At 40.8% G+C, this 20,345-nt stretch overlaps 1 protein-coding gene across 4 annotated transcripts in view; it reads left to right on the top strand.

Annotated features, from left to right (window-relative positions):
• ap1ar (adaptor related protein complex 1 associated regulatory protein) overlaps positions 1-20,345 on the top strand; it is a 58,199-nt gene that overhangs the window by 16,017 nt on the left and 21,837 nt on the right. For all 4 annotated transcript variants that reach the window (XM_033018751.1, XM_033018775.1, XM_033018765.1 and 1 more), the window contains exons 2-5: positions 13,907-13,955; positions 15,564-15,590; positions 16,325-16,350; positions 16,816-16,912. In XM_033018751.1, coding sequence (XP_032874642.1) covers positions 13,907-13,955; positions 15,564-15,590; positions 16,325-16,350; positions 16,816-16,912 — 199 coding nt within the window. The remainder of the gene's footprint in view (positions 1-13,906; positions 13,956-15,563; positions 15,591-16,324; positions 16,351-16,815; positions 16,913-20,345) is intronic.

Raw genomic sequence — 20,345 nt, 5'->3', positions numbered from 1 at the left:
AGGTTTTGTGTTACGGAAAATTGCAATTTGGACGTTCTAGTAAGAACGGAGTCCCTTCATGACGTGTGGGGTGGTCGATTATAATTGCCACACTTAAGCCAGTGCTGCACGCAAGTTGCCTCCATCGTGCAACAGCAGACGAGGCCCCATCGAGTGCCTACATCAGAGAGGCAGGGTCTCTGAAAGTGCAGCAATTTGTCAGCTCAGCACAGATATGTCAGATTTGTTTGTGCATCTCCTTGAGTGGAATTGAATCTGCAGCCTGCTAGCTTGGGCAAGAGCATGAACAGTCACAGTTGCACAGATGGTGAATTAATGATAAGGGGGATACAATCTCACTCCGCACTGCACTACGTGGACAAGAGTACAGAGAAGGTTCGCCAGACTGATTCCTGGGATGTCAGGATTTTCATATGAAGAAAGACTGGATAGACTCGGTTTGTACTCGCTAGAATTTAGAAGATTGAGGGGGGATCTTATAGAAACTTACAAAATTCTTAAGGGGTTGGACAGGCTAGATGCAGGAAGATTGTTCCCGATGTTGGGGAAGTCCAGAACAAGGGGTCACAGTTTAAAGATAAGGGGGAAGTCTTTTCGGACCACGATGAGAAAAACATTTTTCACACAGAGAGTGGTGAATCTCTGGAATTCTCTGCCACAGAAGGTAGTTGAGGCCAGTTCATTGGCTATATTTAAGAGGGAGTTAGATGTGGCTAAGGGGATCAGGGGGTATGGAGAGAAGGCAGGTACGGGAGACTGAGTTGGATGATCAGCCATGATCATATTGAATGACGGTGCAGGCTTGAAGGGCCGAATGACCTACTCCTGCACCTATTTTCTATGTTTCTATGTAATAAGAACATGTATGTTTGGTTGTCGCCCATTGACTACTGCTTGGTGTTCAATACCATCATCCCCTGCAAACATGTCAAACTCTGACAACTGGGGATCGACAAAAAGCTGGAGTAACTCAGCGGTGCAGGCAGCATCTCTGGAGCAAAGGAATAGGTGACATTTCAGGTGGAGAGCCTTCTTCAGACTGTCGGTACCTGTGATCCGGGTTGGGTCCGAACTTGGATGTCTTGAACCGGAGTTGGAATCCCCAAGGCAGAAGATGGAGGCACAGGCAAGCACCAAGAAAACGAGTCTGGCTAGCAAGTCTGGGTTAAAATGTGGTTGTAGAGTCGGAGAGCAGGAGGAATCTCGAGAGAGGATTTTACAGAACCCTTGTCGGAGAGATGAAGAGAACTTCTTCAAAGTGGGCATAATTTGAGGAGATTTTGCAGTGGTGACAAAATGTGTCGGAAGGAACTGCAGATGCTATTTTAAGCCGAAGATAGACACACAAAGCTGGAGTAACTCAGCAGGTCAGGCAGCATCTCTGGAGAAAAGGAATGGGTGACATTTCGGGTCAAGACCTTTATTCAGACTGAGAACTGGGTCTCTGCTCAAACCTTTGCAATTGGATTCTCAATTTCTTCATTGGCAGATCACAATCTGTATGAATTGACAACAGCATTTCCTCCTCGTTAACCATCAACACAGGAGCATCTCAAGCATTGTGCTCCGTCCGCTACTCCAGCCACTTTATACACATGAATGTGTATCAAGACAGCTCCAAGACCATCTTTCAATTTGCTAACAATAATAATAATAATAATAATAATGGATGGGATTTATATAGCGCCTTTCTAATACTCAAGGCGCTTTACATCGCATTATTCATTCACTCCTCAGTCACACTCGGTGGTGGTAAGCTACTTCTGTAGCCACAGCTGCCCTGGGGCAGACTGACGGAAGCGTGGCTGCCAATCTGCGCCTACAGCCCCTCCGACCACCACCAATCACTCACACACATTCACACACAGGCAAAGGTGGGTGAAGTGTCTTGCCCAAGGACACAACGACAGTATGCACTCCAAGCGGGATTCGAACCAGCTACCTTCCGATCGCCAGCCGAACACTTAGCCCATTGTGCCATCTGTCGTCCCGTCCCAATACACCATATAATGGGTAACTTTGAGACAAAATGCAGGTGGGAGATAATCTGATGCCAGAACAACAATCTTGCTGTCAACCATAGCAAGACCAAGGAACTGAGGGACGGTAAGCCAAGGATCCACAATTCTCCTCAACCTTCCAAGGAGGTTGAGGCGATGATTAACTTTCTATATGATTTCATCAACGTGCTCGATCCAAGACAGATTTTGTTTAGTTCAGAGATACAGCGCGGAAGCAGGCCCTTCGGCCCACCGTGTCCTGTGATCCCAGCACTTTAATACTATCCTACACACACTAGGGACAATTTTCATTTCTACCGTCAATTAACCTACAAACCTGTACGTCTTTGGAGTGTGGGATGAAACTGAAGATTTCGGAGAAAACCCACGCAGGTCACGGCGAGAACATACAAACTCCGTACAGACCACACCCGTAGTCTCAGGCGCTGTAAGGCAACAACTCTATCGCTGCACCTTCATGCCACCCTTCAGAGATTAGTTCAGAGCTACGGAGAACAAGAATGTGGAGTGATTGGCGAATGCAGGTGAAATATTTTCAACTGAGATATTGTTGGGTCTTAAGGTAACATAGTTATGAGTGCAAGAATGAGTTTGAACTTTGAGACTTTCTTTTGCACTGGGCAAAACGTTTCTTGCAAAAGTCTTAATTATAATAATTATCTGCTGTGCAGATTACATTACATTGTATTCATAGAGGAATATGTTATTGGGAATTTTAATCTTGTGAAAATGGTCACAAATTGTCATTCATAGAGTGCACAAATGAGTCATAAATAAAATACTAACATTTATTGGATGTTTATGGGGGGAAAAATGATGGAAAGAAGATGGAGTTCTTTTTCCATCTGGTACCGATGCGCATGTTCAAGCAATGTCCCAAGATATGACATATAACTGCATGGTGCATATGCGTTAGGACCTTGTGTAATTGTAAAAGGTTTGAGTCTGGACTTGAAGGTGATTTTTTTTTTTTTTTTAGTTTCTATTCATGTTATTTGGGGACTTCGGGCTTTGTTTTGCATTATATTGGGTGCTTTATTTATTGAACTAGTTTTTGTTTTTTAGGTTATGTACTGAGTACTGTTTACAAGCCTGTATGCTGCTGCATGTAAGAAATTCATTGTTTTTTGGAACATTTGACAACTAACACACCTGTTCAACCTGAGCTTGCGTCTACAGAGGGTTCCAAGGCTGTGGAAAACATCTTGCCTGGTACCTGTCCCAAAGAAGACCCATCCCACTCTCCACAATGACTACAGACCAGTAGCGCTCACTTCACATATAATGAAGACATTTGAGAGACTTGTCCTTTCCTACATCAGGACTAGTGTGTCAAATCAAATGGATCCTTTACAGTTTGCATATCAGCCTAACATCAGTGTCGATGATGCCCTCATTTACATGCTGCAGAGGGTGTACACACATTTGGACACTACTGATGCATCTGTAAGGATTACTTTTTTTGACTTCTCAAGTGCCTTCAACACAATTCAGCCCCGACTGCTAGGGGAGAAGATGGAGAAGATGAAAGTGGATCCATCACTGGTACTGTGGTGTTTGGATTACCTTTCCCTCAGACCACAGTACGTGCGCCTACAGAACAGTGTCTCGGGCACCATCTTGAGCAGCACAGGGGCTCCACAAGGAACTGTGCTGGCTCCGTTCCTGTTTACCATCTACACAACGGATCTCCAATGTAACACCAACAGCTGCTTTTTGCAGAAGTTTTCGGATGATACAGCTGTTGTCGGCCTCATTAAAGGGGGCAATGAGGAGGAGTATAGAGACATAATAAGTAACTTTGTGGAGTGGAGTGCACACAATAACCTCCATCTTAACACCAAAAAAACAAAGGAGATAGTTGTGGACTTCAGGAGGGGGAGGAGGAGGACTCAAGCAACACCAATCACCATTAAGGGCACTGAGGTGGAGGTGGTCGCTAATCACAGGTACCTTGGGGTGCAGCTTGACAGTGAGCTGAACTGGAAGTGTCATATGGAGGCGGTGTACAGGAAGGGACAAAGCCGACTGTATTTTTTAAGGAGGCTGAGGGCATTTAACATCTGCCAACCCCTACTGTGCAGTGTCTACCATTCAGTGGTGGCCAGTGCTCTGTTTTTTGCTGTGGCCTGTTGGGGAGATGGCGCCCGTATAGCGGATAAAAACAGACTGGACAAGCTAATCAGGAAGGCCGGCTCAGTGGTCGGGGCTGAGCAACGAACGGTCCAGCAGGTGGCAGAGGCCAGAACTCTGAACAAACTAGGTTCTATAATGACCAACCCCACTCACCCACTCCATGCCCTGAAGGTGATCAAGAGCAGCATCTTCAGTCAGAGGCTGATTGCACCAATGTGCAAAACTGAGAGACATAGGAAGTCCTGTTTACCAGCTGCTATAAGGTTATATAATGCGCATAAATAACTGCACTTTTTTTTAAATTAATTGTATTTTAACTTGTATTTTAACTTGTATTTTAACTTGTTAAGTATGGAAGCCATTTGAGGAAATGTGTGGTGTTATGTCTGTCTTGAAGCTGTCGTGGCACTGTAATTTCCTGTAAAGGATTATTAAAGGTATAATCAATCAATAACATTTTTGACCCTTGGGAAATAATTGAAATGCTTTGGAAGTTGCGCTTGCATGACTGGTACAGAAATGCCAGACAGGGAGGAAGAGTTAAACTTGTGATAAATCAGGGCAACCCCGACTACATATGCAGCCGTATTTTCATCCTAGTTCATGAAGAGAACATTGTTGCTTAGATTCCAAGCACAGTAGAAATGTGTGGAAGAGAAACAAGTCCCCTTGAGTCTGTCACTTAGCATGCTGCTCTTGAGAGAGAGAGATGTGGATAGTGCTTGACGAGCAGGACTGGAACTGTTTACAGAAAGCTAATGAGAGACTATGAGAAGCACAGGGATAGACACAAAATGTTGGACAGGCAACATCTCTGCAGAGTGACATTTCGGGTCGAGCCCCTACTGATAAGTCACCCATTCCTTCTGTTAGTAACGACAGTTTTAACATGTTTTGTGCGTTGGGCTAGAGACAGCAAATGAGATTGTGTGGTGCATAAAAGCCTTTGAATCTGATTTAATGGAAAATTAGTTTCTAAATTTCTCTCAAGATTGGTAAATTGTAAAGATACGGTGATATTGGTTTCTGACTATTTAGATAGCTAAGGCAGAAATGGTTGCAGGATATTAATGGCGGCATAGCCGCCTCAATGAATCAGTCAAGAGGGTTATGAGTATCAAGTGTGAGGGAAAAGGGAGACAAACCACTTCAATGTGGAACAAGAAAACAATCCAGGCACTCATTGGATGTGAAAGCTTTGATGACCTTCCGGCTTTGCTATCATGACTGTCATTACTTTTCTCCCAATTAAATTAGCTTTACTGAAAAGAGTTAATTTATTTAAAAATACAAGAATCCAAGCAGTATTCCCTCATACTACTTTGTTCCTTCAGTGAACCCATTTGAGACAAATTCTGGAATGTTTCTTCATTGTGCAAGTGCATCTTGTGAATATCAATAGCTTAAAGAAAATTGTGGAGGTTATGCACTATGGTACTTCACAGTGTTTGATGAGCTTAATTTCTTTGTTGTAAATTGTCTCTATCTTTCAAAGTGGAAAAGAGAATTGTATGTATGGGAAGGAACTGCAGATGCTGGTTTACACCAAAGATAGACACAATGCTGGAGTAACTCAGCGGGACAGGCAGCATTTCTGGAGATAGGGAATGGGTAACATTTCGGGTCCTTCATCTGTTCACACTAGTTGTACATTATCCCACTTTTGCATCCACTTCCCACACACTGGGGACAATTTACAGAAGCATATGATCTTACAAACCCACGCCTTTCAGATGTGGGAGGAAACGTGGTCACAGAGAGAACATGCAAATTCCACATAGATGGCTCCCAAAGCCGGGATTGAACCCAGGTCTCCGCGGTTGTGAGGCATCAGCTCTATCTGCTGTGCAGGTCAGTTTGCTCAGTGTTAGCTGATGACGTGGAGACCAGTGAAGTACTTGGAACTTTAAATAATGGGACCAATGGTTGATTCTTAGATTGACAAATAGTGTAAAAATAGAGAAGGGGCATGAATATGAGTTTGTAAATTTATAGAACAGTACAGCACAGGAACAATGTTTGTGCTGAATATGACACCAAGTTAAACTAAAGGGGCTGTCCCACTTGGGCGGCCTAATTGGCGAGTTTAGAAGAGTTTTTTAAAAATGACGTCCTTCGACTATGTTGAAGACTAGCTACGACTAACTTTGGGAAAATTGGACACCGAATAGTGGAGTGTGAAGACGACCTCTTTCGATCTCCTTCGACTTCCCTTCGACTATGATGAAGACTATCTACGACTACCCTCGATTACCTACGACTAACATGCCGACCTACTATGGCCTACTACGACTAAACCTACGAGTAAAATGTATAGATTTTTCCCACGTCGACCTTTTTTTACTCGCGGGCATTTTTTAACATATTGAAAAAACCGCCGAGACCTAGCTGAGGCCTCGAATACGCGGAGACCACTCTCGAGCATGAAGGAGAATTACGAAGACCTCGTGTCGACCATGCTGCGAGTATGAGTCAAGGGCAAACTCACCAGAGTTTGCGGATTAGGTCGCCCGTGGGACAGACCCTTAATTGTATCCATCTGTACATGATCTTATCCCTCCACGCCCTGCATATCCATGTGCCTATTGAAAGTCTTTTTTGTATCTAAATGCCACTATGTTTCTGCTTCCACGACCAGCCCTGGCACAGACATTCCAGGCACCCACTTACCGATGTTCTAAAAAAAATCTGCCCCGAACATCTCCTTTCAACTTTTTGCTCCTCTTCCCTCAAGCTTTGCCCTCCAATCTTTGAGATTTCCACCCTAGGGAACACGTTCTGACTGTCTACCCGAAATATACCTCCCATAACTTTATATTGTTCTGTCCAGTCTCCCTTCAACCTCCAGAGAAAACAATTCATATTTGTCCAACCTCTCCTTTTAGCTGACATTCTCTAATCCAAGCAGCATTTGTGGTAAATCAAAACAAAACGCTGGGAGAAAAGATTGTATTCATTTTTTGGGAAAGTAGCAAATAAATGATTTTAAAAAATCACTTTTTTAAAATAATGGTATTCAAATCTTAGGATTTTTTTTGCAAACCGAGTCAAAAATGCATGATTTATCTTATTCAAATTGCTCACAGAACCTAATTACCAGACTTACCAGAAGTAAAGGATACTTCTCTCTAATTGGAGTAAAAAAGGAAGGAACGGGTATCATGTTACAAGTAGGTGTAGGTGTAATATAAAATATTTTCAATATGACTTAAGCGTAAACAAGCAAGGAGCTGGTGTCATTTTAAAATCTGATTATCACAAATTTTCTGTGTAAATTAAGAAGTGACAAGCAAGTAAAATGTAGACAAAAATGCTGGAGAAACTCAGCGGGTGAGGCAGCATCTATGGAGCTAAGGATATAGGCAACGTTTCGGGCCAAAACCCGTCTTCAGACTGATGTGGGGGGGGGGGGGGGGGGGCAGGAACAAGAAAGACAGAGGTGGAGACAGTGGGCTGAGGGAGAGCTGGGAAAGGGAGGAGAAAGTTAGGACTACCTGAAATTAGAGAAGTCAATGTTCATACCGCTGGGGTGCAAACTGCCCATGCGAAATATGAGGTGCTGCTCCTCCAATTTGCGGTGGTCCTCACTCTGGTCATGGAGGAGGCCCAGGACAGAAAGGTCGGATTTGGAATGGGAGGGGGAGTTGAAGTGCTGAGCCACCGGAAGATCAGGTTGGTTAGTGCGAACCGAGCGGAGGTGTTGGGCGAAGCGATCGCCAAGCCTACGCTTGGTCTCACCGATGTAGAGCAGCTGACACCTAGAGCAGCGGATGTAATAGATGAGGTTGGAGGAGGTGCAGGTGAACCTCTGTCGCACCTGGAAAGACTGCTTGGGTCCTTGAATGGAGTCAAGGGAGGAGGTAAAGCGACAAGTGTAGCATTTCCTGCGGTTGCAAGGGAAAGTGCCCGTGACCTAAAATGAGTTTAAATGAGTTTGACACCCCTGAGGTTCAGGAACCTGAGAACTGTGATCTGCAGGTTCAAGAACAGTTTCTTTCCTGCAACCATTAGTCTTTCGCTGCGATAGAACTTTATTTATCCCAGGAGGGAAATTGATCTGCCAACAATCATAAAACACAAGATACATGAAACAAATAGTGAATAACCCCATTTCAAATAGTGCATAACCCAACCTCGGTAACTGATCTGCTATGGACTTTGTTTTAGTTGCACAGCATAGTTCGGTTTTGTCTTAGTAAGCTAATTAATTTATTGTACCATTGATTACTGACTGTTTATTTGTGCGTTGTGTCTGTCAATGGGCCCGTTAAGCTGCAGCATTTTAGAATTTTATTAGTCGATTGCCAGTACAATTAAATACTCTTAACTTTTCATCCATCCCCTTGGTGATCAATCATTCAGCTGATGAAAATAGTTTCCCATCTTCATACATGATGCAGAGAATTTGGCAATAATTCCCTACTGGGTCATGTTGGTCAATTATAGAGATTTAGTATGGTTTATATACTCTGCCTTTTTTTAATATCATGCACGGTCCTATATCCTTCAAAGGGTTTGTCCACTTTGTCCTGCTATTCTGTAGATGCTGTAGCGAGTCCATTTGCAACTTCTTCCTTCCCCCCCCCTTTCCACCCCACTTCCACTAGCCCAAAACAGCAATGAAAATCAGTAATGGATACAGTTTTGACTTGCGTGCCCCCTTTGCCTATTTCCATCTGAAAAAGAGGCATTGGCAATGTTTTGTGTTTGTGCTTTCTGTCCCTCGTTTATCTTTTTATATCCTTCCTGTTACTGTATCTTATTCATAAGCTTCATTTTTACCCACATGTCTAATAAGTAATAGTTAATCAAACATCATCTGAAATACAAGAGGAACTCTGGTCTGAGGAAGGGCCTGACCCAAAATATCGTCTGTCCAGTCCCTCCAGAGATGCTCTCTGGCCTGTTGAGTTACTCCAGTAATGTGTTTTGCTCAAGATTCCACTATTTGCATTTTCCTGTCTCTATCTTCTGGATGTCTATAGCAGAATTATTGTGGAGCCCTTTGCATACCAGTTTGCACTGTTATGGCATTGCTTTGATCTATTCAGAACAGATGAGGAAAATTAAAATTGAACTGGTCATCTGTTTCAAAGATGCTAAAAATTAAGATCTATTACAACCATCAACTGTTTATTAGTGTGCGCTGATTAGTGTTTATACTAAACCCAAAGTGGCCCTGGGAGATTATAACATTGCCATGCTAGGATTTCTTATTTTGTGATGATCAATTTGAGTTGAGAGACTTTAATTAAATTTCTGTCACAACTTATTATGTATCTCTATCACAAATTTAATACCAGGTACACATGGCTGCTCCAATGGTCAATCATTTGCTGATCTTGCACTGGGTATTTTCTGCTGACTGACCAGGTCATCTGTCCCTAGTCTGGAGTCATAGTCTTACAGTATGGAAACAGGCCCTTCGGCCCAACTTGCTCATACTGACCAACATGTCCCATCTGAACTTATCCCGCCTACCAGTGTTTGGCCTATATCCCTTGATAGCCTATCATCTTTATAGTAAAATGTTTTGATGACAAAAAAAAACTTGAGTGTACAAAACCACAATTTCAAGTCTGGATGTTATTTTAGTGTGTTGCAGTGCAGACCTTGACAACAAGTCTGCAGAGGTTTGGAGAAGGAAACGGATAATTAAACTTCACAAATGTGTCAGCTCTTTCTTAGTTTCCTTCAATTCACAGGCACTCTTTAAATATTTATGATAGGCTTCTTTGGATGCATATTAGGCTCGTAGGTATGGCCAATATGTTTGATTTATGAAGGCTACTAATCTGCCTTTTAAAGTAGAGCCAACTCATCCCTTTAATGCAGGTGTAATTAAATGTATTCTTTCTGTAGGCCCGATGCTTATGGCGACACCACACCCTTGACTGAAACCTTTAATGTTAGGTTTACAGAATAATGCCCATTAATTGTAGATAAGTACTTTTCCTCAAAGCTGTATTATTCACAGGCATTCTAAATTTTAAGAAAACGAAATAACACAGGGCACTTCAAGTTCAAGTGAGTTTATTGTCATGTGTCCCTGTATAGGACAATGAAATTCTTGCTTTGCTTAAGCACACAGAAAATAGTAGGCTTTTTGAATATTTAAGAAGGAACTGCAGATGCTGGAAAATCGAAGGTAGACAAAAATGTTGGAGAAACTCAGCCAGGGAGGCAGCATCTATGGAGTGAAGGAAATAGGCGACGTTTCGGGTCGAGACCCGTCGCCTATTTCCTTCGCTCGATAGATGCTGCTTCACCCGCTGAGTTTCTCCAGCATTTTTGTCTACCTTCGATACTAGGACACTTGAATAATCACTGTACATAAATATTTATAAGGCAGCTCAGTCGAGTAGAGCTGCTTGGTGTGCTGTGCTTTCATCGACATCCCACACTGTAGTTTATCGTTCATGCCTGAGATAAATGTTGCAAAAGTGTTCTCCATTACCATTGAGACTATAATGAGTGTCAGACAGGCAGTGATAGCAACAAACCCACAAACTACTTAATGGGCACCAAGTTTTTCTTTTGAGTTTTCAACAAAATATTTGAAACTGTAAATAATGTTCGTGGTTGTCTTGCTAAATTTAGTGTCATTTAAATATTGGTTTTGCGTATTTGAGTTTATTTGCCTGAGAAGCTGCTGCATGCAAAGATTTCTCATTGTGCCTGTACCTCAACACATTTGTGCATATTACAATAAATGCATTCTTGGAGTCCAACGTAAACAACTCGGAGAAAGGCCCTTCATCCCACCTTAACTGTGTCGGTCAACCTGCCATTCTGGGCTGGTCCCATTAGTCCTTATCCTTTTTATACCCTTCCTATCCATATAACTGTCCAAATAGACAATCGGTGCAGGAGTAGGCCAGCACCGCCATTCAATGTGATCATGGCTGATCATCCCCAATAAGTACCCCGTTCCTGCCTTCTCCCCATATCCCCTGACTCCGGTATTTTTAAGAGCCCTATCTAGCTCTCTTTTGAAAGCATCCAGAGAACCTGCCTCCACTGCCCTCTGAGGCAGAGAATTCCACAGACTTTCAAATGTCTTTTGGAAGATGTAATTGTATCTGCCTCAATAGCATCTTCATTCCAGATATGGACTACCTCCAAGTGATAATGTTGCCCCTCAGTGTCCCGCTTAAATCTCTCCCCTTTCGCCTATGTTCTCTAGTTTTAGAATCTTCTATCTAGGTAAAAAGACTGAGCATTCACTTTATCCAATTCCCTCATGCACCTCACAAATGTCACCCCTCAATCTTCTACACTCCATAGAAAATAGTCCCTTGCTAACCAATCTCTTCCTATAACCCAAGCCCGCAAGTACGGGCGGCATCCTGGTGAATCCCTAATGATCTTGACCGGACTTGATGCTGTTTAGGCAGCTAATGTTTCACTGCAGGTCCAAGCTTATTGTGGCCCATCAATAACTGACCTACAAACACATCCGGAAAAAAAAGTCATCTTCAATGCTTTGAACTCTTTGGAAAATGATTTTCAACTCCTGCTTGCCCGTGTTTGACCTGTTATTAGAAACAAGGGCACCTGAAGCATCTGACGTACACCCCTGCTTTTTGTCCTGATTTACACTTAAATATAGTGCGCAGTGAAGGGGTTTGCAGGTAAAATTGATGAACAATGTTGGACGGGCCAGGAAAGGGGACTGGAGTGGAGACTAATTGACAAAAGGGCCAAGAATGCCGCAAACAAGAACCTTATAAGCAGGAGGTTATCAGGTCTCCGGTACATTTCCAACAGATAAAGCAGTTTCAATTCTGTATTGAAAAGGCAACTGCATAATTATCTGAAAGGGAACATTTTTCTGGGCCACTAGGAGAGAGGATGGGAAGTGGAATCGTCTGGATTGCTACTTCAAAGGGGTGCAATGGACATGACGGGCCAATTGTCTTTCTGTGCTGTAACCACACTACTTTTGATATAAAACAGCAGTTGCATGTGATATAATTTTCATTTGGGACATTTAAAAATGCTTGTAGCCTCCTGTCCAGCTGAATGTGCTATGTTTGTGCAGAATAGGCTCCACATTATCTGGAGCCCAATTTTCAAAGATCAGTAGAAACCGATGGTGTGTGGGTCATAGAATATAGAAACGTACACAAACAGGCTTTTCGGCCCACTATTTGTGCCGAAATGATGCCAAGCTAATCTCTTCACCTGCACATGATCTGTGCCCCTCCATTCCCTGAATATCTGTGTCTTTCTAAAATATTGCTTATAAACCAGTATTTTTTCTGCCTTCGCCACTACACGTGGACCTACGCTCTCCTACATTCTAGGCATTTACTGCCTTCTGTACTTTCAAAATAATTCTTGCCTGCACATCTCCTTTTTAAGCTTTGCCCCTTTCACCCTAAAGTTGTGCCTTCTTGTCTATGATGTTCCACCCTGGGGAAAAAGATTCTGACTGCCTGTCCTGCAGTCGGAACCCAGATTTATTGTTTCCAAGATACTTCTGTGTGTGCAGCTTTCCTGCAGGGCCAGTCCTCTCCAGATTGCAATAGAGTTCCATTCCTGAGAATGGTTAGCAACCTGAACAATTTGCAAGTACAGATGCTGGCCGCCTGGCAATATATTAAAACCAACCAAGAACGAGATGCGGTAAACCAGGGATTTGACTCGACCATTGCAGATTTACTGCAAGATGAGGTTGATGTGCAACGTGTTCTCACAAGGCAACGCAGTGGCGCACCTGATAATGTTGCTGCCTCACTGCCCCAGAGACCCAGATTCATTCATTGCCTCGGATGCTGTCGGTGTGGAGTTTGCACATTCTCCCTGTGACCGTGTGGGTTTCCTCTGGGTGCTCCGGTCTCCTCTCGCATACATAAGATGTGTGGGTTTGTAGGTTAATTGGCTTGAATAAATTGCCTGTGGACTGCAGGGAGTGATTGAGATAGTGGGATAACAGAACTAATGTGACCGGGTGATCAGTGGACTTGGTGGGCCAATATATTTAGCATGAACCCATTGTCATAAAGGGAGAGTGGTGAAGGTGGGAGGAATAGTTTGTGACAAGATAGTGTCATCTCTGACGATACCCGAAGATGATGACTTCAACCTTTGAATGTTTATCTGAAGGAAATTGCTTGTCCAGCATTTTAGTTTGGTTTATTGTCACATGTACCGAAGTACATTAAAAAGCTGTTCACAAGTTATAGGAGTAGAATTAGGCCATTCGGCCCATCGAGTTCACTCCGCCATTCAATTATGGCTGATCTCTGCCTCCTAATCCCATTTTCCTACCTTCTCCCCATAACCCTTGACACCCGTTCTAATCAAGTACTTGTCTATCTCTGCCTTAAAAATACCCACTGAGGTGTAAAAACAAGCTTTGATGTTGACAGTTTCCTTTCTATTGACTGTGATGGTAGCTATGCAAGAAAATGTGTGGTAAAAGACTTGTAAACAGTGTTAAAACATATTTATTTCAGAAGTATGATTATTGATAATACTACCCAATCATCCCTTTTTAATTTACTGGTAAGTATGTAATGACATTTTTGACAACTGGAATTACATTTCTTGTGATTTATTTGCTAAATTGGATACATCGTTCAGAATATAGTTGATTATACTGCTGAATTTCTAACCTATTGTAAATGATGTCATCTTGAAAGCTTACAGTAAGAACTGCCATTTTATATTAACTATCTGTCATTCTGTATTTTAGATATTAAAAGTTATTGAAAAATGTAAACAATTTTGTTTTCCCCTAGATCAAAGTATTTTAGAACAACTTCTGGTGGAGAGCACTTTACTATAGAGGTATGTGAAATTTCACATCTGAATTGTATCTCATTCACCTTGCATGCAGTAGCAGATGACTTAAATACTATTTAAAATTATTTGTCTTTATGTTACTATTAGCATTACTGTGGGAGTGAATGATATTTAGGAAGACAAGAAATCCATATCTGAATTATAAGTAACTGTTAAACCTTCTGGTTTTCTCTGCTACATAACTAAAATTGGTACAATGCCATGGATGAATGGTTTTGGAATCTATCCAGTATATGGTCAAATCTTTGCCTAGTGCTATAACATTATAGTTTCCCACCCCATCTCGATGAAAACAAATTACTTTTGTTAAAGCAAATGGTACTGAATTATCCCTGGAGAATTGTGATAAGTGCATAATTTTGATTTTAGTCTAGAATGTTTTCTGGCCCATTTAGAATCATACTTGCTGGAAACAGGCCCTTCAGCCCAACTCATCCATGCTGACCAGGACGCCTCATTCAAGCTATCCCCATTTACCCATGTCTGGCCTACATTCATCTAAATCTTTGCTATCCATGTACCTGTCATAATGTCTAAATGTGATGAGTCAAGAGTATTTTATTGGTATGTATGGAAACGGAACAATGAAATTCTTACTTGTAGCAGCACAACAGGTTTGTAAACACATTACTCGATCAATAATATAATAAACATTTAAAAAGTTCGATAAATAAAAAAACCCAATATAGTACAAAAAATAAAACAAAGCCCAAAGTTCCTGGTGCAACCAAGACAGTTCAGAGATTAATTGGAGTTCGTAGTGTTCAATAGCCTGACGATTATTGGGAATAAGCTATTCCAGAACCTGGACGTTAGTTTTCAGACTCCTATGCTGTATATCTAATCCCTTCGATGGTGGGGAGATCAGTACCCATGATGGATTGGACAGTGTTCAATGTCTTTTATATAAAATCTCCTTCGTTCTTGGGCGTTCAAGTTGCCGGGCCGTGATGCAACCAGTCAATATGCTCTCTACCCTACATCTGCGGAAATTAACTAGAATATTCGCCGACGTACTGAATCTCCTCAATCTTCTAAGGGAGTAGAGGCGTTGATTGGCTTTCTGTATGATTGCATCAATGTGTTAGGTCCAGGACAGATCTTCAGAGACATGCACGTAATTGGCGAAGCAATGGCTGTTCCCGTTCCTGCTTTGTCGAAAGTGGTAGTCTTGGAAATGCTGTCAAGCCTGAAATAATAGGTTTCTTCACTAGAGGTCACAGTTGAGAAATACTTGTATTGAATTGGATGCAACAGATTAGCAGCCCAATGATAGGCAACCCCATTTTGTTAAGGGTGTGGTTACGGGACAATGTGTATTGTCATACTGGTAATCTGTATTGAATATTTCTATCTTGTGAAAAATTAATTATCGCCATGAGTGTTGAGCCTCCAATTCTGTCAGGAACGTCAGCTGCAAAAACAATATCTCTGCACATTTCACAAAAACTGGGAGTGCTTTTCGTGGGCAGAGATTCTAAGTTCATTTTTTGTTGCACCTTTTTTTCTATTGGGTTGTGTATATCAGTAAATGCATTGTCTAATGTTACATGACATTATGTAAACATCAACAGCCACTTTGTTTTCTTGCAGTTTGAGAATTTGGTGGAGAGTGATGAGGTATGTTTACATCATGTCCTTCACTGCCATGTTTATAATTAGATTTATATGTATGATTAATAAGGTCTCTGATAATTGGTGACTCTATTTTTGTATTATGAATATCAAAATAACAACCGATTAGCAGAGTAATAAAATGTATTGTATAGGTTAGTAATTTTGGTTTCCTCTGGTGGTCATTGGTGACCAAAAAGTGGGATCTTTATAATAGTCGGCAGCACTGTTGAATTCTTCAAATGTATATTTTTAATAGCACATAGATATTCCAAGTGTGACATTTTTTACAATATAAAGTGTAAAAAATATGTATTCAAAAAATGTTCCTGCATAAATGTGATAGATGGTTATTAGAGGTAGACACAAAATGCTGGAGTGACGCAGGCAGCATCTCTGGAGCGAAGGAATGCTTCTCTCCAGAGATGCTGCCTGTCCTGCTGATTCACTCCAGCATTTTGTCTATCTTTGACTTAAACCAGTATCCATAGTTCCTTCCTACACATAGGTGGTTATTGTGTAGGTTTAGCCAGTCTAAATTTAGGCTACTAAATAATAAACATTGTTATCTTAAGCTTATATAAAATATGTATAAATAAATATGTTTTCTTACATTTCTAGTTTTAACCAGAAAGCTGCCACTGAAATGGAATAAAATCATAGTGTTGATGCCACAGGCTTAATAGTTAATAATTTAATTTAAAAAACTAATATTGTTTTCTTAAATGCTATTTTTACAGACTGAAAGTCCAGGATCCAACCAGAGGTAAGTAGTTCACCGTGTTAATTTTGGTGCATTTAGTAGGTTCTGTGTGTCATGCCAGTATTCAGTCAAATAATCCGCAATGTAAATCTGTGTGGGGAACAGTTAAAATAAATATGGTGTTTTTTGCCCTGAATTATGTGATAAGACTTGGCAGCAGCTGTCTGCAAAGATCGTGCTTACTGTGACATTTTCAATCTAGCTACTGGGGAGGTGTGTTGTCTTTCGAAGAATAATTTCTGTGATGGATACAGTAAACCAGTATAAAACCTGTCGTGGAGGAACAAGTAAAAGATGATGGGTTAGTGAGGGTTGTCGAGTTTATGGTGAAGGTCTTCACGTCCCACAAAAAAAATAATAGAAGCATTGTCACAAGCACTCTCTCTTATTATGTTGTGTTTGTCCTAATAACTATAATGTTTCTGATACCTGTCAGTTGCCACAGTCTTTGCGGTTCCAATTTTGCAGACCAATCAATGACGATGAAGTTCAAATCCTTCACAGTAGACAGTATGAAACACTTACTCAGAAGCAAGTGGCAGTGGATACACAGCTCCAGACTGAGGTACTATACGGATAATTCAGTTTGCTCATTGAAAATTAAATGTTAAAATAACTAGTGTTTATAAATTTGCTCGAATTCAAAATCCATACTGCTAATTTGTATTGGATCCTATGGTGAGCTGTTCTACTTTTTAATGGAATCTGCATATCTAGTCCTTAAGTGGTATTATGAAGCGTATTGTAACATTTCACAATCTTCCCATTTTCTGTTTTGTACTGTTCACCTTGCTTGAAACCAAGGAACATTGGATTTATTTTGCATAACCCCAGAGAATACACAAAGCATATTAGCTGTCCTACTTTAATTCTGCATAAATTGTCAGCTGAATGGGCTGCCCAATTTTACGCCCTTTTCAGCACCAACTCATTCCAAATCTAAAGTTTGCAGAGGAATGTCCACTGCGGGTGAGTTCTGTTTTTAGTGGTGTCACATTTCAGATTTTATTTGTTTAAGAAGGAACTGCAGATGCTGGAAAATCGAAGGTAGACAAAAATACTGGAGAAACTCGGTGGGTGAGGCAGCATCTATGGAGCGAAGGAAATAGGCAACGTTTCGGGCCGAGACCCTTCTTAGACCCGAAGCGTTGCCTATTTCCTTCGCTCCACAGATGCTGCCTCACCTGCTGAGTTTCTCCAGCATTTATGTCTACCTCAGATTTTGTTTGTTTGATGGTTGAGATTTGAAGTACCATTTATTGCTTGCTGGTAATTTTTGTGTATATAACTAATTCTAGTGTATAAGAAAGTAATAATTCAATGGCTAATGAGTATTAAATTGCATAAACTTTCACTGTGTCTTAAAACAAAACGAGAATGATTTGCACTTGCACATGAACCCATATTAGTAATTTCTACAGTGGTAATTTTGGTTGGAAATGGTTTCATGGATCCATTTTGCGTAATGTGTAAAAGCTTAGGGTAATTGAATTTCTTTGGCTGAGGATGCATTTGTGATCTGGAAGGATCGAAGTTGAAGCATTCTGCATGAAGTTTTCATATTCTATTTAGCGATTGATTTTTCTTAAATGGGTATTTAAAATACATTAGAAATTTATAGAAAATTAGATTCCAGTGAACCATATTCCATATGGAAAATAATATTCCCAGAGGATTATTAAGTTCTTTGCATTCTCTCAAACTTTGGATGTGGTGTTCCATCTTGTGCACCAGCTGACACAACCAAAGTCATGAGCAGGTTGGAATATAGAGCAAAGCAACCTTGGGATCACAGATGAACAGCAGAGTTAATATATTCCCTGCCACAATAGCTTTGTCTAATGATTTCATTCTCCTGAATCAATAACTTTTTATAACTAATGTATTGATGCAAGTGGCAAATCAGCAAATTAGGTGACCCTGTAGGTTCCAGACTTTAACCTTTTCACCTCTTTGAATATAAATTTAGGCTAGCGTAGTTGTTAAAATTATAGTTTCTCCTATTGAACCACTAAGAAATGTAGGAAAGTATTCCCAAAGTACTCGGACCGTCTGTCTAAAATGCATCCGCTGGAGGCTTGCATAAACTCTACCACAATTCCACTGTGATGCACTTGAGCTTGAGGTTAGTGGGAATGAGTCCATGTTAGATAGTCCTGTGACATAACACATTTTCATCCTATGTCTTTACGACTTAATATTTTTCAGAGTAGAACAATCTCAATTCAATGTCCATTGAACCAATTGAGATTAAGCCATTTTACTGGCAAGTGCACTATTCATTTACTTTGTCCTTAAATAATAGGGAAGGAAAGAAATACTATTTTGCATCACTGTCATTTCTCACCATTTTGGGTCGATAACTTGCATGCACATAAATATCTGAGTTGTTGTCATGGAGGTTGAAGTGAAGTCCAATTTTAATACTATGCAGCACAATATTTGAATTCAAGCCGACAAGTGCCTGGACTAAATACATGTACAGAATGAAAAATGAAAAATTATCTAATATTGTATTAGCTTTTGTGGTATAAATATTTCAAACTGTTCTCATTATTTCAGATTCTGATATCTGTACTGTGAGTGCAGAGTGCTAGCACTTCATTGTGTGTGTTATTTGTTGAATAAAAAGCATGTATATGTATTTTTTAGATATCTGTTAGAATATTAATTTAAAACTCCACAAAGATTTTCCAGAATCTTAGACACAAAATGCTGGAAACATAGAAACATACCTCTTCGGGACAGGCAGCATCTCTGGAGAGAAGAGATGGGTGGTGTTTCGGGGTCAAGATCCTTCTTCAGAATCTTGTCATGTGTGCATGCCTTAAAATTATGACAAATCCAACCAATTTTTTTTTAAATGAAGAAATGTGAACCTGATAAGATTATCTTTCCTGAATGCCATTTAAATATAAACCAAGTCACTTTTGGTGACTCCTCCAAATGATGTTTATAAATTAATTTGCAAGCACAGATCAGAGTCCAACAGTGTTTTCTAGACTATCCCAGGCACATTTTTTGGACTATCCAAGTTCATCAACGTAAGGAACGTGATGCTTCTCTGTTTTACCTCATTCCCCTACATTACATATGCCAACTATAGAAATGTATGACAAAGGCTACTTTGGGAACATGATCTTCCTGTTGATCAAGTAGCAAGATGCTCCCAGGAGCATATTTTGAATTTCGTAGAATGAAGTTCAAATGATGGTGCATATCATTTAGAATTCTGCTGGATGTTATTTTGTTTTGCATTTAAATACTATTTTATAGGTAATGACATTTCTAATATCAGCAGTTGTTCTGTTGGGATAATGATGCTAAAAGGGAATGTAGGCAGGTCGGGGTTGGACAGGCTAGATGCAGGAAGATTGTTCCCGATGTTGGGGAAGTCCAGAACAAGGGGTCACAGTTTAAGGATAAGGGGGAAATCTTTTAGGACCGAGATGAGGAAAACATTTTTCACACAGAGAGTGGTGAATCTCTGGAATTCTCTGTCACAGAAGGTAGTTGAGGCCAGTTCATTGGCTATATTTAAGAGGGAGTTAGATGTGGCCCTTGTGGCTAAAGGGATCAGGGGGTATGGAGAGAAGGCAGGTACAGGATACTGAGTTGGATGATCAGCCATGATCATATTGAATGGCGGTGCAGGCTCGAAAGGCCGAATGGCCTACTCCTGCACCTATTTTCTATGTTTCTATGGTATAATTAAGTGTGTTAACCACTGCCATCATGTTGGAATTTAAAGTGTTTGCCATTTTACCACCATTCTCTTTCCTTAAAGGGTAATGACTCATTAAACTAAGTAGCGGTTGATGCTGGAGATAAAGTACTACTAATTTAATTATTTTTTAAGCAGTGAATTCAAAGGACAAATGCGTTTACTTGCTGCTGTGAAGAGAGAAAAAAAAAGACTCGAGTTGCACACTGGATACGGAATAAATTTCAAATTAAATAGATAATAGTATGTTGGGAAGTAGTTTTCCCAATTTCGA

This window comes from Amblyraja radiata, chromosome 1 (assembly GCF_010909765.2).
Source record: "Amblyraja radiata isolate CabotCenter1 chromosome 1, sAmbRad1.1.pri, whole genome shotgun sequence".
In the NCBI taxonomy this organism is placed as follows: domain Eukaryota; kingdom Metazoa; phylum Chordata; class Chondrichthyes; order Rajiformes; family Rajidae; genus Amblyraja; species Amblyraja radiata.
Note: the sequence above shows the minus strand (reverse complement) of the source record. Positions and strands in the feature narration are given on the sequence as shown.